The sequence below is a fragment of the Cricetulus griseus genome, chromosome 2, assembly GCF_003668045.3.
Source record: "Cricetulus griseus strain 17A/GY chromosome 2, alternate assembly CriGri-PICRH-1.0, whole genome shotgun sequence".
NCBI lineage: Eukaryota > Metazoa > Chordata > Mammalia > Rodentia > Cricetidae > Cricetulus > Cricetulus griseus.
In genome coordinates this window covers 271,559,069-271,576,747 of record NC_048595.1, presented here as the reverse complement: position 1 = coordinate 271,576,747, position 17,679 = coordinate 271,559,069, and the positions used below count along the sequence as shown (strand labels likewise).

Genomic DNA, 17,679 nt, shown 5'->3' with positions numbered 1-17,679 from the left:
ACTAGAAAGGTTGAGAACCTCTACCTTAGGGACTCAGGAGTTGGTTCAGTGGGTAATAGTGTCCACATGTAATCCCAGCCTTAGGAGGAAGAAGGAGGAGGGTCCCCAGGGTTTGCTGGTCAGCCAGTCTATCCACAATAGCAAGCTCCAGGCTCAGTGAGAGACCCTGTCTCGATAGACAGATAGATAGATGGATGGATGGATGGATGGATGGATGGATGGATAAGTAGGTAGACAGACAGACAGACAGACAGACTGTATACACATGTATACGTGTGCGCACTCATATGCACACACAAGTGCACACAGAAAATTTAAAAATATAAACAGCCTTTAGTTTCCTTTGAGTTACTACACTTAAAAACTAAATTCTAGCTTCTTCCCTGAAAGGCAGGGTGGGTGTAGGGATCCTGCCCTTCAGGGCTCCTCAAGCTTAAAGAACTTACACACTCCTGAGAGTGGGCTTGACCTAGACACTGCTTCTTCCCTTTGCAGCTGCTGGGAAGTGGCTAATCTCACTTTGAAGATGCTAGAGAGAACAAGCTCTAACACTTTATTAAATTCACCCCTTTTTTCAACTCATGATAAAGTGTCATAAAACAGTTCACAAGATTTGTCTGCTTTCACTTTTAAATATGGCTTTTTCTCTCTTTACTGTATCTTGCAGCCTGCCTCTAAATTAGCACATCAAAATTAAAAAGTCCCAGGGTTACCTGAGCAGCAAGCATCCTAGGGGGCCCTTCTAGGAACAAAACAATAGCCCTGGAAGACCAGAATAGCAGTTCTGATGGCAGCTCTCCCTACTCAAGGATAAAACTCTTAGTAGAGATCCCCTGCTGTCCTTGGAAGCTGTTGGAGAACAAACTTCACCTTGTTTGAGGTTTTGCTTGTCCTGTTGCCTTGAGAAAAAGTCCCCAATGTCCTAGACTCTCCTTAGATTTGCTCTCAAGGTAAGGCTGATCTTGATCTCTTGACCCTCCTAGAAGGATTACAGGTGTGCACCATCAGGCCTAGTTAATAAACATCAGTTTTCAACCAAGATTCCTTTTACCTAATCAGGAAAAAATGAACGAGTTCTGTAGCTGTATGGTTTCATATAGCAGCTGTCAGGTCCAAAGGCAACTCTTAATTCCCCAAACTCCAAAAAGCAGTGCAAATATCCAGAAATGAGCTCAACCTGAACTATAGGAGGATATCTGGCAGTTAGATAAAAGCCAGCTGGTTCCCATCTCTGAAAAGGAGTCATTTCCCTAACCTCTATCAGAAGGGACAAATGGCTACCAGTGGTGCCTGTTAGCATATCAAAGATCATGCTGGCCTCTAACCTCCTCAGCACCACAAATACCTGTTAAACATTTCAAAGCCCAGGCTAGCATATTAGCTTTTCTCACTTCCTCCTTTACCCTTCAGTACATGGGCTCCCCCACACAACCCAATCTCCCCCTAACCCAACACCCCCCCACAACAACTCATTCTCCTTATAGCCCTGCTATTCTCATTATGCCCCACCTCTCTCTCTGCTCTGTACTCTTCCAGATGCATCTAATTGTTCTTTCCCTATCTCTCTCTCTCTCATCTACAATAAAAACTTTCCCCTTAACATCACCATGGAGCATGTCAACAGTTTATACAGCAGGCAGAAACTTTGGTACAGGAGGTGATCCCTGAGCAGTGGCCATTCACATCTAGAGCACCTGTCTGCTCCAGGGACTCCCTGTTTTTTCCATGTTAGAGTGTCTCATGTCAGTGTGGTATGTTTTTATATTTTTGGCTTGGGGAGGGAGGGACCTTTAAATTTTGAAGAAAAAAAAAAACTTCAGAATTTCCCTATGAGTAGAACACTCTTCATTTTAAAACAAATTACAGTGCTAGTTATTTATAGCTAGAAAACCATCACTTTATCAAGGCAGTGGAGACACCAGTGGCTCTGCGGGAGAAAACAGCTGCAGATGTAAAATGAGAATCAAAACTCACACAGTCTCAAAATGAGGACAGCTGAAACACTGCAGAATTATAGTGCAACCTCTCACATAAGGTAGCTGCTCTAATGTGGAAAACCACCTGCTATTGCTTGGTACTCAAATGTCCCTCAAAGACTGACCATGTGTGGAAAGCTAGTCTCTGTCCTGTACTGGGAGGTGGGGCCTAGTGATGGGACATTGGGTCATGGGGGCACACTCTCAAAGGGATCCGGGGACCTAGGCTTGCCTTCCTTTTCCCACTTGTGTTCACTGCCAGGCTCATCTGGAGGCAAGCTGTTTCTTCTGCATCTCATGCTTCCACCACAATGCACTGCCTGGCCACAGGCCCAAAAGCAATAGGGCTACATAACTGTGGACTGAAACCTCAGAGACCATGGAGATACAACCTGTCTCCTTCCATTGTTTCAGGTGTTTGACAGCAATCAAAATCTGATGCATCAACGTGCTGTGCATGGTCACCTGAGAGCTGACACATCAGATTCTGCCCTGTGGTGTGCATGCAGGAGCTTTACTTCATCCCAGCTGCTGCTGCTTTCTTCCTCCCTCCCTCTCTCCCTCCCTCCCTCCCTCCCTCCCTCCCTCCCTTCCTTCCTTCCTTCCTTCCTCTACTTCCTCCTCTTCTTCCTCCTTCTTCTCTTCCTCTTCCTTCTCCCACTTCTGCTTCTTCCTTCTCCTTCTTCCTCCTCCTTCCTTCCTCCTTCTCTTCGTCCCCTCCTCCTAATCTTTCTCCTTCTTTTAAAGAGTTTTTTTTTATTTGTTTATTTAGTTATTGTTTATTTTGGCTTCTTGAGACAGGGTTTCTCTGTGTCGCTTTGGAGCCTATTAGTGTTCAGGCATCTGTACTGGCCTCCACTTGGGGTTCTGACAGGATACGCCCTCAGCTGCAGCCACTGAGAGCACCACCTGTGCACATTTACTAGGTTCCTTTTTTTTTTTTTTTTTTTTTTGAGACAGGGTTTCTCTGTGTAGCTTTGGAGCCTATCCTGGCACTCACTCTGTAGACCAGGCTGGCCTCTAACTCACAGAAATCCATCTGCCTCTGCCTCCCAAGTGCTGGGATTAAAGGCGTGCTCCACCAGCGCCAAGCCTACATTTACTTTTTAAAGGGCCCTGCCCACCTCCCATCTTTATATACATGCAGAAATTAGAGGCATCAGGTCCTGGGAGCTCCTCTTGCAGAGGACTGGGGTTTGGTTCCCAGTACCCACAACCATCTGAAACTCCAGTTCCAGGGCATCTGAATTTGAATCTCAACTGCAATAGTCTGTAGTGTATCATCGCCTATCATTCATGAAACCCAGGGCTTGATCTCAGTTCTTCATAAGCCCAGCATAGTGCCATACACCTGCAATCCTAGGACCTGGCAAGGGCAGGGCAGGAGGATTAGGAAGGAGTTCAAGATCTTCCTCAGCTCCTTGGTGAGTTCAAAGCCAGCCTGGTCTACAGTAGACTGTATCTCAGAAAAGAGAAGAGGAAAGGGAAGAGTAGGAAAAGGAAGAGGAAGGAGGAGAGGAAAAAAGGAATTCTTTTGTTTGTTTTGTTTTGTTTTGACAGAGTCTAATTATGTAGCCCTGGGTGGCCTTGGAACTTGATACATAGACGAGACTGGCGTAGAATTCACAGAGATCCACCTGCTAGGATTAAAACTGTGTGCCACCACCCACTGTGAAAGAAGAATTAGTTTCATACACAACAAAGCATCTTAAGTCTGTGATTTTTTTTTTTTTCTTTCAAGTTACCTCAGTGAGAACTCAGGGGAGTAAGTGGTTAAGCAAAATGCAGATCTGCAGCTCTGCTCCAGCAAAACACAGTCAGGGAAGGAGCTTGTGCTCTGAAGTGACTTAAATGCCACTCAGGTAGAGTGCCACGAAACACATCCACTCACAGAGTGCCAACACCCCATCCACTCACAGAGAGTGCCACAAAACACCCCATTTAACAATACTCCATGACAATGATCTTCCTGAAACAATTGGCAGCTTGAAGCTTTCCAGGAAAACTGTCATCCTTCAGGAGAATCTCTTCCCAACAGGATCCTCCCTCTACAGAGAAGCACTGAGGCATAAAAACACAACAGCAACTTTTACCTTCATGAGTGGATCCGATGTTACTTTTGCGTCACATTCTAACAGGATATCATTTCCTTCAAGTCCCTCTCTCTTTTTACTAGATTTCCTCAGCAGAAAATATGACAAAAATTCCAGAGGTTTGTCCTGAAAAAAATGACACCCCCCAAAAAAAATATCCTGTGTAAAATATTCATCTGATATGTTAAACATACTACAGAAAAGAGAGCATGGGCTGGGTTCAGTTGGTAAAGGGCCTGTGTGAGCATGAGGACCTGGGTTCTGATCCCAGCACCAAGGAAAAACTGGGCTCTAGAGTCACATGCCTGTAACCTGAGTCAGTGAGTGACCCTGTCTCAGAACATGAGGCAGAAAGTGCTCGAGGAAAACACATGATGCCAACCCCTGCCTACAGACACACATACACATCACACACATTACACATCACACACATGTAGGAGCCACCAACCTGCTCCCAAATCATGACACAGAGACTTATTATTAGTTTTGAATGCTTGGCCTTAGTTCTTTTCTGGCTAACTCTTTTAACTTAACCTGTTTTCTTTATCTACCTTTTGCCTTGGGGCTTTTTATTTTTTTTTTTTTTTGTATATCTTATTTCACTACTTCTCATGTCTGGCTGGTGCCACTGTGGCTTGCCCCTCCCTGGTTTGCCCCAGGAATGTCCCTCATTCTCTTCTCCTTCTTCTCTTACTCTTCCTTCCGCCGAGGCTAGATTTCTCTCCTATTTATTCTCTCTCCCTACCAGCTCCACCTATCCTTTGCCTGCTTAGCTGTTGACCATTCAGTTCTTTATTAGGCCAATCAAGTGCCTTAGGCAGGCAAGGTGAAACAAATGCAACACGCCTTTTCATGATTAAACAAATGCAGCATAAACGGAAAGTAACACACCTTTACATAGTTAAAGTAATATTCCACAGCATAAACAAATGTAACACATCTTTGCCCAGTTAAAATAATATTTTCACAACACACACGCACATGAATACACACGTGCACTACACATGGACACATGAAAAAGGACACATTTCTAGCAGACTTTTCAGCTCTCTACTTAAATCATACGACTAGAAAACAAAGTAACTGCTATTCAGCTAACATTAGTAAATTTCCCCTCATCCTATATTCTGGTTAGCAGACGAATATAGCACAAGAATATAGCAGAACCTATATTCTTGGTTCTCAGCTTTTTTCCATAATTCAAGGTCTTATGGAAGGATCTCTCAAGATCTTTAGACTCCAAGTGGTTCACAACAACCCTTGGCAACACAAGGGAAAAATCAGCAAGGATCTTGTGGTCTCTCAGGAGGGAAGCAAGCCTAGCAGAGAGAGGCAGACCAGCACCACTGTTGGGAACATACAAACTCCCTGTGGGGCCTGCTTCCCTCTCACCCTGTAGGTTTGAGCCTCATCAAAATTATGTCATATATGGTTCTTCCCCCGCTAAACATGCTTAGCCCATTGGTGTTTGAGAGAAATGCAGGATCTGTCCAGGCCTTTGGGTTTCTATGAATAGCTATATTCATTTAACACAGAAACTTGTCAAGGCTCACTGTGTATTAGGTTGGAGAACCACTATGCTAATTCCACAGCAGGCAGTTCATGGCTCCACACAGTGTAACTAAGCCTGCAGCTATCTGGTGCTGCCCCAGAAAACCAAGGGAAACCAGAGCAGACAGACAGCAGCAAGGAGAGGGCATGTGTGCAGAGATCATGTTTAAAGGTACAATCACCACAAGAGGAGGGAGTCCGTCCTTGAAGAGTAAAGTCTTGCACAGCCCTGAGAATGCACCAATCATGGTTTCTCCTCTTATTCTGACTTCCCCCAATTATCTGTTCATTCCCCTCAGCTCCACAGTTATCTTTGAGGCTGTGAGAAAGGGAGCCTATGGACGTGTGTGTGTGTGTGTGTGTGTGTGTGTGTGTGTGTGTGTGTGTGTGTGTGTATGTGTAAGCCAGAGGACAATCTTGGCACTGTCCACTTTTTATTTTAAAGAGGGTTTCTCATTGGTCTGGAACTCACCAAGTAAGCACTGCTGGCTGGCCAGAAAGCCCCAGGGATCTGCCTGTTTCTCCCTCGAAGCACTTGGATCACAGGCATCTGCCACCATACCTCACTTGTTTCACACAGGTTCTGGAGGTCAAACTGGGGTTCTCACACTTGCAAAGCAGGCACTTTTCTGTCTACACCAGGCTTCCCAGCCAGCTAACCTCTTCCAGTCTTTTGAAATGTACACTCCTCTTCTGGTAGAGTGTCCAAAATGCCATGTAATACAAAGACTTCTTGAAAGGCCCCCAACTATCCCTGTTGCCCAATGCTGATTCAACTGCTTTCCTTTGTGTTTTCTTTACTATCCTCTCTCATCTAGCCCCCTTGGCCCAGCATCATTTTGTATCTGTTGCACATGTTTCAATTCCTCAGTCCATACTAACATGTATGTGGACTGTATGGCTGTGAACATGTCTTCTAACGTAGTCACTTCTAACTGAAACTAGGCAGAAGACAGAAAACAGCACACAAATTATTGGCTTTAAGCAGGAGGTCTCCTGCTTCTCGGTTTTATATACACAGTACATCACATGCCAAGCCCAGAATCTCTCTGTGCCTGCTTTTATAAACTGATGTCATTTCTCTGAGGAACTCTGTCCCAGAGTGATAAACTGGTGAAAGGTAACAAATGGAATGAAGGGTTTATTTGTGCTGAAATTTGTCCAGTTTTTTTTTTTTCTTCAACAACACTTACAGACCCTTCTCTTGACAACTCCATCAGTCCATCCGCCAGAGCCTGTGCAGTATCCTGGTTATTTAGAATGCTGGCCATACTCAGAGTGTCAAACATAAATTGCCCTGAAATGTAAGGCACATGCACTGTACTTAATTAATGCAAGTCATGTGATAGTAAAGAAAAAGGTCATCTCAGTTATTTTTTAGTGGACAACAATGCAAGGACCAGGACCAAATTTTTGTCATTGCCATGAGAAGTTCTGTTATAAAATAGGAAATAAGTCAAAGTGATTTCAGTGTGGCAAAACTGATATTAAAATGGAATCTAAGAATCAGACAATAATAAAAGAAATCATGAATGCTATATATGTTCAATGTTAGATTCAACTGAAAATGTTAGATGCTCCCATTTCCCCTTATCTTGTGTTCAAATGTAAATATTTTAAGTTCAGAGAAAATGCCTACATACAAAGACAATTATTCATTTTTAATATTTTAATGTTTACATACTTTTACTGGAAAATAACTTATCCCATCAACTTCTCATTGCCAACACACTTTCATAAAAAATATTTACTTTTCCATTTTTCTATCTAATCCTTAGTATGTGTAAAAGAAAAAGGGGAAATTGTTTCTCCTAGTTTATAGGTTTTGTTTTGTTGTGGGGGTTGCTTTTGTCTTGTCTTGTTTTTTGTTTGTTCATTTATTTTGAGATGGGATTTCTCTATGTAGCCTGGATGTCCTGGAACTCACTTTATAGTCCAGGCTGGCCTCGAACTCAGAGATCTGCCTGCCTCTGCCTTCCGAGTGTTGGGGTTAAAGGCATGTGCCACCACCGCCTGGCTGTTTATAGTTTCTAAACTATTTAAGAATATTGGTTTAGAATTTCTTAAAAGTGATAGAGAAGGTAGTACAGAAAAATTCAGGGGAAGATCTCTACATAAGAGGCATTTGTAAAGCAAAACATATAATGTACTGATGGACAAAATACCTGTGTGTGGAAGCAGATGCGGAGATCTATAACTAACCATTGGGCCAACCTCCTGGAACACAGTCGAAGTGAGGATCGATAATATGAACAAAGGAGTCGAGACCACGATGGGGAAACCCACAGAATCAACTGAGCAGAGCTAGTAAGATCACTGACTCCATGCTGTCAACTGGACTGAACTAGGACCCCTGAATACAGGTGACAATGGCAGTATATAAAGACACAGGCAATGGGACCAAAGCATAACTCTAATGCATAAACTGACTTTGTGGAGCCCATTCTCTATGGAAAGATACCTTACTCAGCCTAGACATGGGGGGAGGCAGGCATCTTGGTCCTGCCTCAATGAGGTGATGGGACAGATTTAGTTGACATCCTAGGGGAGGCTTTACCCTCTTTGAGGAGCAGAAGGGAGGTGGGATGGGGGAAGGAGGGAGAGCAGGAGGAGAACGAAGTGGGTGGGTACTGGGACTGGAATGTTAAAAAAACAACAAAACAAAACAAAACAAAACAAAAAACTCTTAAAGAACCCACCCACCCCCCAAAAAGAAAACCAGAAAAAAAATTACAAAGTTTGCCAGGTAGTGGTGGCACATGCAAAATACAAAACACATGTGCAATTGTTTGTGTGCACAGCAGGGAGCAAGAGGAAGGCACAGGTCTGTAGTGTTCAAATGATACGGTCTTAGTCAGATAGAATGTTTAAAATATGAAGAGATGGTTAGAGGTGATGGGGGACATATTTACCCAGATGGTAAAAGTGCCTCATTTTAAAGAGTGGACTGCTTTAGTTTATGATTTAATATTAACCAGTACATTATTCCTCAAAGATTATTATGGTAATTTGATAAGGGGAATGGAAAATTGATTCAGTGATGTCTAACAGGCTCATTAAAAGACAATGGAGCCTAGCACTAAGTTGCATATTTTATTTTGTTGTTTAAGAAGGAAATTGTAATATATAATTTATATGCACAATTGGAGGGGAACCTGAATCGGCTTATCTACCTGAGGCATCTGGGTGAATTATGGATTTTAGATAATAACTGAACAGTAGAACAAGTTGGGCAGTAGACGCCATGAGTAAGAAGTGATTAATATCTGGAAAGTTGTAGTGGGAAAAGATACAGTTCTCTAGTTGGGCAAAAAGCAAGTTCTGTCCAGGACAGATGGACCAGTAAGATGAAGAAGCCTGAAAACAGGGGTCATTGCCAACAGATGGGCTGTCCTATGGGCCAAAAAAGATGGAGAAACCTGAAAAGAGGAGTCAGCACCAGCATTCTGAGCATGACTAGCTTATCTTGAATATTTGAAAAACCAAGGTGATGATGTTTGACCAAGCATGGGTTACAGCTGGGTTTTGCTTATGCGATTCTCAGTCTTGAATTTTCTCAGGCAATCAATAAGCCCTGGCCTGATCTGCAGAGGAAGTATCAGATATCTTACCTATGATCCGGCCACTTATGCTCTTCTGCAAGTTCTTGAAGAGTGGGTGTAACTCCTTCCTCACTGATTTCAAGGTGTCTTCCAGGGAGTCTGTGAAGCTGGTCCATGCCTGCAGCTTGGACTCACTGAAGTAGTCAGAAGGAGACGGCCTATCCTGCTGTGGCCCCAGCCAGTCACTAAGAACTGACAGGATTTTTACTTTTATCATTGAAGACTTGCGATCAGTGTGTGTGTGTGTGTGTGTGTGTGTGTGTGTGTGTGTGTGTACAGGTGCACATGTGTATGAGTGCACATGTGTGCACTTACATGTGGAGGCCAGAGGTCAACTTCAGAGGTTGTTTCTCAGCTGCTGTCCACCTATTATTTTCGACAAGGCCTCTCATTAGCCTCGAGCTCTCCAAGTAGCTCAAGACTTGACCTGAGGCAGGGGTTTTCTACTTTTTGTTTAAAGTACAACCACCCGGCTGTCTTTATACCGGGTATGGTGTCCTTTCTTGGGAGAAGATAAGCAGCCACAGCCTGCTTTCAGTGATAAAATAAGAAACTCGAAAAGGACACAGCGAATGCCCGTCTGTTCATGGCAGATAAGGTTGACATGTTCTACTTGAAATTAGAAATGAAATCGCTGCCTGGTGCTTTGGGAAGCCGAGTGGATGGATGTAAGTAAGAATGTGTCTCTCCATTCTAAAAGTGAGAATTCTTCCTACTCAGCACTTCCCACACCCTGCCATGCCATTCAAGGCCACTCCTATCTCTTTCTCAAATTACAGGGAACTATAAGATTCCGAATGGCTATGGTGGATGTCTAAGAAAGTTAGTCTCCTTGCAAGTAATTACCTCATGATTGAGTGCACATTGGTTTTGCTGCTGTTGTTTTTTTACCCGAATGGGTAGTCAGATCCATTTTGGTTCTCCTGTCACGACAAGCATGTGCAAAACTTTCTAATGTGTTCTTTTACAAGGAAAGTAAGAAGAAACCACTGAAAGAGACGGGGACAGGAGGAGAAAAGGAAGTACAGCTGTTCCTAAGAGCAAACAACAGGGCCCAAACCTTGTTGTGCTGAGCTAGGCAATTCTCTCCACAGAGCCACAGGCACCATTGTTTGCTGATGTGTGAACTACAGTGAACTGGCTGTGTCTGCTTCAGAACTGTGTGAACTATGAAGTCAGTGCCCTTCTGTTCCCCTACATGGAATCATTTCCCTTACAAGTGTCACACTCATGCCAAACCCACCCCAACCCCCAAGTCATGAAAGGCCTTTGGGAACTAAAGAATCAGTGTTTGTGTTATTTCCAAGGCAGGCCAAGCCCTGTTTGGTAGGAAGAGGGGGAGTTTTCAAAGAGAAAATGATGAGTGATATTATAAGATGGCCACCTGTTTCTCTTGTCAGCCGGTATTAGTAGCTGTATTGTGTCAGTGAAGATATATATATATATATATATATATATATATATATATGCAGGTGTATTTTCTCTTTTGATCTGTTTCCCTTCTTGATCATGCTACTGCATGGAACTAAGTAAATCCTGTCTCCCACTTCTGAGAGCTCCACTTTCTGTTCCCGAATAAAACCAAATGGGGGAGGGGAGACTAGGAAAACACATTCTTCCTCTAAATCAGCAACTGGACAATTTTGCTGAACTCTTTAAAGAGGGTTTTAGTAGATGATGGCTTGAAGCAAAACATTTGCAGCAAAGACTTCTCCTCTAAATGAATGACCTGTGATGTGAAATGCCATGGCTATGGAAGGGACAACATCCCTTCAAAGAGGGTAGCAACTGCTGTAGGCAGATGGGGACTGGTGCACATTGGCAAAGGTGTATAGCGTGGCTTGCTGATGGAGAGGATGAGACAAAGAGCATGCTTTAGTAGTTCTTGTCCTTCAGGGATGCTGAAGTGGCTGTATGTTACTGGGCACAGCATCCAGCGCTCATATATACTTACTGTGTTGGTATGAACCAGTCGCGATTCCAGTGGGGGCAGAAAAGAATGTGCCAGTTAGTTGAGACAGCTGAGAAAGAACTTCTATGCCTGCTTCTGTACAGTCAAAAAAGCTTACATTAGTTTACTCACAGGTTTCTGCAGAAACAGTCAAATATTACTTAGAAATAAGACAGAGCTGGCCAAAAAAGACCACAAGAAATTGTCATCATCTTCAATTCAAATCCTTCTATCAAAGAGTACATAAATATCTCACCATTATCAATACAGACAGAAGTCCAAATACCTAGTTTGTGAGAACAAAGCAATAAGATATGGAGAGAGGGCCTGCCACTAGAGCAAATGCTTACCTTCAGACATGTAATATTTAAGCCAAAGACAGAGAAAACCTCACAGGGGTTTTCTAAAACATTATGAGCAAAGGAGAATTGTTGTTGAAAGTGGATACAGTTAAAACATATAAACCCAGGATGGACAACATAGTCAAAATTTAATGTGGCATTATTTTCTCCCCTTCAGTGACACAGATTGGAATATAGAGTGGATTATTGAATTCAGTGAACAGATTCAAGTAGTTGAGAAGACACGTACATAATGGATAGGGTATTTTAAGTCTTTGTAGTTCAAAACTAAATACTCTATTGCTTCTAGGCACAAGATGGTAGAAGCTGATCTTGTTAGATGCCTAATGTTTTCATTGACAATGAAGTCAGAGAGAGAGACCACAAGAGTTCACAGACAGAGAGTGCACTTAAGTCCACATCATCAACTGATTGCAGTGAACTTGTACATAAAGTTCATGGGGAGAGAAAAGGCTGACTTACAAGGAATGGTCCTGGGAAAATCGGTACCCATGTGCAAAGCAAATTAAATTCCAACCCATGCCACATATTCTGAAGTAAATCAAATGGGCCACAGATATAAATGCCAAACTTAAATATCAACTCCTTTGAAGTGCAGGAGGGGACCTTTTTGATCTTTGCTTGTGCAAGGAGTTTAAAAATATGGGGACTGGAGAGATAGCTCAGAGGTTAAGTGCACTGGCTTCACTTCCAGAGGACCCAGGTTTGGTTCCCAGTACCCACATGGCCTCTGACAACCTTGTGTAAACTCCAGTTCTGGAGAATCTGACGCCCTCTTCTGGCCTTCATGGGCACTGCACCCATGTGGTATAAACATAAATGTGACAGAACACCTATAGGTTTAAGATTTTAAAATCTATACTTTTAAAATAATTTTAAAATATGACAATAAACCATAATTACAAAAGTAAAGGTGATAAATTTGATTTCATCAAAATTAAGAAATTCTGCTGTTCAGCAGAACTATCCAGAGAAAGAAAACATAAGGCACCAAATGGAAAAACAATCTACTTTTCAAAATGTGCAAGATACTTGAAAAGACCCTAAAGAAGATTTTTAAACGATGGATAAGAACATAAAGATGCTTGGTGTCATGACTCAGTAGGAAACTGCAAAATAGAACCACCACAAGATGCTTCTGTTTCCACTGCAATGGCTAAAACTAAAACAAGTATCACAGTGTTGAGCAAGGCAGTTCTCAAACATACTCTGTAGAAAAGCCAAGGTGTAGAACCACTTTGAAAAGCAGGTTTGTTGGCTTTGTAAGAGTTAAATGCACACCACTGGGATCGTATATACTTTAGAGAAGTGACTGTACATGTTCACACATATGCTCACTGCAACTCCACTTATGAGTTATAGAATACATTCTATAGATTATAATTTATAATTGTAAATAAATACATTATATATGTAATGGTGTTTCATGCAATAATTACAGTGGTAAAAAGGAATGAGTCATTGATTCATGCATTAAATGGCCTCATTTGTGAAGGCACCTCACAAGATAATATCACAAGGAGACATGTCCCCTGCCTTTCTAGAATGTTGGTACTGACCTGATGCTCCAAGTGGCACAAAGAAGTCTACACGTCCCCCTTCTTCTTCGGTGGCCACACAGCTTCCCAATTTCTCCCAGAAGTCTCTCACTTCAGGACACAGTAAATTTTTAATACAAATCTTATAGCCTAAGGAAAAAGTTAAAATATCAAGATTGGTTATATCATTAAAAACAGCAACTTTTAGCAGTTTGTAAAAATGAAATCACAAATTCAAAACATAGTATTTGCCCCTAAAACCAAGCTCTCCAGTGCAACTATGCTTCATGAAGCAACATGGTCAGGTCACAAAAGTGCTACTGAACAGCACTGTGGCTGCTGCTGGCTCCTTCGCACCCTGGGTGAATGTGGTGTTATACACTTAAATTTTGGTCATTGTGTTTCTGCCTTTACTGTGCAGAATTGGGTGTCACCGCGCTTGAACAAAGTTTAAAGTGAATGGCCAGTCAAGTCCTGGGGTCTGGTAACTAATTTCCAAATTGAAAAAGCTCCGAAAAAATAAGGTCAGAGCAGAAGTAAGGATCCTAGAGTTGACAAACATCACCTCAAACTTTCCTTTCCCCCCCCACTTCCTCAGGACTGATTTGTGACTCATCCTGCCATACTGTGCAATATTCCATTACACTGGATGAAGAAGATGTGTTACTGTGATTGGTTTAATAAAGAGCTGATTGGCCATTAGCTAGGCAGGAAGAAGTTAAGTGGGACTTCTGGGGACAGAGAGTTCTGGGAAGAAGAAAGATGGAGTCGTCAGCCAAATGCAGAGGAAGCAGGATGGGCAGTACAGAGTAAAGGTAACTGAGCCATGTAAAAGAACATAGATTAGAAAATATGAATTAATTTAAGTTATAAGACTAGTTAGGAACAACTAGCATGTGTCTAGCCTTCATTATTAATAAGTCTCCATGCCATTTTCTGTGAGCTGGTGGCCCAAAGAAGACTGCAACACTGTCATTTTGCAAGTTCCATGGAAGCTGGACCATCTGATTTGTTTCCTCTTCTCTCATCCAACATGGATGGAAGTATTGATGTTAATAAAATTAAAACAATTCTGCTTTAGACACAAGCAAGGGGAAAAGCAAGTTATGTATGAAGGATAAATGCTAGAAGTTTTCTTAAATGTATTCATTGTCTCCCTCCTACAGAGAGGTAAATATTGATGAGATCTTTTAATTTCCTCATAACAACTTAATTATGTCAACTATTCCTTTTCTGTGCAGTACAAATCAAATGGGATTTCATCAGAGGTGGTAAGTGCTCATCAATTTATTTATCTCAGTGCTCATTGCTATTGTAATTACTGTTCTTTCATCAAACCCAAAACTTTTGTGCACCAAAAGATAAAGTATAAAGGATATTTTTGAGTGATGGATTGAATAAGAATGTCACCCATAGGCTCATGTATTTGAATGCTTAGTCAACAGGGAGATGCACTATTTGAAAAGATTAGAAGGATTAGGAGGTATAGCCTTGTTGGGATAGATGTGGCCTTGTTGGAGGAAGCATGTTGCTAGGGGTGGGCGTTGAAGTTTCAAAAAGCCCATGCAAGACCCATTCTCATTCTCTCTGCTTATAGATCAGGATAAGGCTCTTAGCTACTTCTCCAGCACCATGTCTGCCTGCCTGCTGCCATGATTCCTGACATGATGATAATGGAATAAACCTCTGAAACTGTAAGTGAGCCCCCAACTAAATGCTTTCTTTTATAAGAGTTGCCTTGGTCATGGTGTCTCTCACAGTAATAGGACAGTGACAAAGATATTGTAGAAGAGGAGAAAATACTTGAAATCACATATCTGGTAAGGAATTAATATCCATAACATACAAAGAATGCCTACAACTTAACGTATTAAAAAATCAAACCACTTTTTAATAAGCAAAGGGCTTGTTTCAGAAAACATACAAATGGGCAGCAAGCATATGACAGATGTTCAACATCACTTAACAGAGATGGGCAAATCAAAACACAATGAGATTGGATACTGTAAAACAAAAACCTTTAACAAGTAAATGGCACAGAGAACTTGGTATACTTGTACACTGTTAATAAAACAGTTATGGAAAACGGTATAGAGGCCTTTTAAAATAAAAAGAGAGCCACCATATCATACTTATGGGTATATCTCCATAACTACTGAAAGCAAGAGCAAAAGAGGTTCTTAGTTACTCATGACAACCAGGAAGTAGAAGCAACCTGAATGACTACTAGTAGGTCAAGTAATAGGCAAACTGGAGCACATACATAGAGTAGATTAGTATTCGGCCTTAAGAGAGAGAGAGAAAATCAATTGGTAAAGTGTATGAACTCAGAGCGCATAAGTGAAAAATCAAGTCCCAAAAAGACAAAATAGTGCTTCCATACCTGTATTTAAGGGTATGGTGGTTATCAGAGGGCCGGGCTAGGAGAAGACAGGTGTTCCTGAGTTTCAATTTTGCAAGATAGAAAAGCTTTACAGGAATGTGAATCAGGCAGTGGTGGTGCACACCTTTAATCCCAGCACCCAGGAGGCAGAGGTGGGTGGATCTCTGTGAGTTCGAGGCCAGCCTGGTCTACAGAGCGAGTTCCAGGACATTCAGGGCTACACAGTGAAACCCTATCTCAAAACACCAAAAAGAAGAAGAAGGAATATGAATAATCAAACTGCACACTTAAAAAGGATTAAGATTGTAATTCTTATGCTGTGATTTTAATCACAATATTTAAGATTATCATCAAAATTCATCAAAAGTTGCTGGGCAGTGGTAGCACACACCTTTAATCCCAGGACTCAGGAGACAGAGGCAGGTGGATCTCAGTGAGTTCAAGGCCAGCCTGGTCTACAAAGCTAAACAAAGAAACCCTGTCTCAAAAAAAAAAAAAATCAAAAGTTACTTTCCTTTCTTCATGAAGACAAAATGAACCTTTCCCAGTGAATCAGAACATAACAGCTCTGTGACAGTTACATTTGTGGGTAACCACTGCAGATACTCAAGCTGTGGGACTGTTCTCCAAAACCCCCAGACCAACCTTGGAGTAAGTCAATTTCTCTGCTGTTTCCACCGCTAAATATCCCCAGTCTCCGTGCCTTCTGCCCTTGCAGAGCTCGGTCTGTGAGATGAAGCAGGCCCTCCAAGGTCATACCGCTGTGTTCATACGGCATGGCCACGACACCCACCTTAACGCTCTCCACCACCATCTAGAAGTGAGACTGCAGCTGTAGGAGTCAGTGTGTGTGAGCTTTAGAGCTAGTCAAAGAACCGAGGTGATGTTTAGCAACAATATGCTATTGTTGCTAAAGAATTATTTCAGAAAGTACAGAAGGAAGAGACTAAACTCCCTCTGGCTTCTTTATTTCTTCTCTAATTGTGAGGGAACTATGAGGTTCATTTGTAATTCCATCATGCAGATAAATAGCACTAATGATTTAGGTTATCTTTATTTTTGTACATGCCATACAGACTTATACACAACTTATTAAAAATAATAAAATTGAATTAATACCATTTTGCAATTGACTTCTTAAGTAGATTTTTAAATCTTCTAATTATATAAGTAATAAAAACACATAACTTCATTTTACTTATTTTTATATTTTGAGACTGTCTCACATTATATAGTCCTAGCCTACTTGATACTCTCTATATCCAGGTTGGCTTCAAACTTGCATCTATCCTCCTGGCCTCAGCCTCCTCCTAAATGCTTGGATTACAGGTACACACTACTATACCTAGCTCTACCTGCATTTTGTAATGATCATATTTTAATTTAATGACAATTTTTAAATAGGCCATAAAATAATACTTCTAACCCACTTTTGAAAACTATTGATCACATAATATTATTAAACTTCTTGGGAATTCTGGAAGAGTTTTAACTATTTGTAATCATCATGCTGACTGTTTAATTTTTTTTTAAGAGCAACAAGTTCAATCCAACAGGAGTATTTTGACAACAACTGCACACGTGGCAATTTGAACCTCTCATGCTTTTTCAGAATAAGTTTGATTGCTTTTATGTTTATTGCCTCCAATTTTTAAAACTGTATGGGTCTTGTAAATGTTCACTTGATTAGACAATTTCCCTTTCAGGAGATGAATCATTTTCACACACATGGCAGCCAAAAGATCTCGTTAGTCTAGATGAAAAAAGCCATTCAGGAAAGGGCGGGCTTCCTAGCACAGTGGTACCTCATATGCGGGAATCTTCGATGAGATCAGGATGACATGTGGTTGCAAAGCACAGGAAGAGCTGTCATCAGTCCTGCCAACCCCATGATGATTTTTCTTTAACAGTAAAGGGTAGGGGTGACTTCCAGAGAGATTGCTTCTGGAGAGGACAAAAGGGCTGGATAAATCCTAATGTTCTGCTAACATGACTTTTTTTTTTTTTTTTTAGTTTTTCGAAACAGGGTTTCTCTGTATTGTTTGGAGGCTGTCCTGGAACTCACTCTGTAGACCAGGGTGGCCTCACAGAGATCCGTCTGCCTCAGCCTCCCAAGTGCTGGGATTAAAGGCATGCACCACCAACACTCGGCTAACGTGACTTTTGTTAAGTGCCAGTATCCTCTGAACGCCAATGGACAGCAGAAGGCCACTGTCCCTGAGT

At 41.7% G+C, this 17,679-nt stretch overlaps 1 protein-coding gene across 1 annotated transcript in view; it reads right to left on the bottom strand.

Annotated features, from left to right (window-relative positions):
* The window catches only part of Ect2l (epithelial cell transforming 2 like), a 71,081-nt gene that overhangs the window by 14,368 nt on the left and 39,034 nt on the right, over window positions 1-17,679 (bottom strand). Inside the window, exons 7-13 of the mRNA XM_027401952.2 lie at window positions 17,262-17,400; window positions 16,102-16,270; window positions 13,095-13,223; window positions 11,177-11,269; window positions 9,232-9,414; window positions 6,814-6,917; window positions 4,070-4,195 (exon numbers count right to left, since the gene is read on the bottom strand). Coding sequence (XP_027257753.1) covers window positions 4,070-4,195; window positions 6,814-6,917; window positions 9,232-9,414; window positions 11,177-11,269; window positions 13,095-13,223; window positions 16,102-16,270; window positions 17,262-17,400 — 943 coding nt within the window. The remainder of the gene's footprint in view (window positions 1-4,069; window positions 4,196-6,813; window positions 6,918-9,231; window positions 9,415-11,176; window positions 11,270-13,094; window positions 13,224-16,101; window positions 16,271-17,261; window positions 17,401-17,679) is intronic.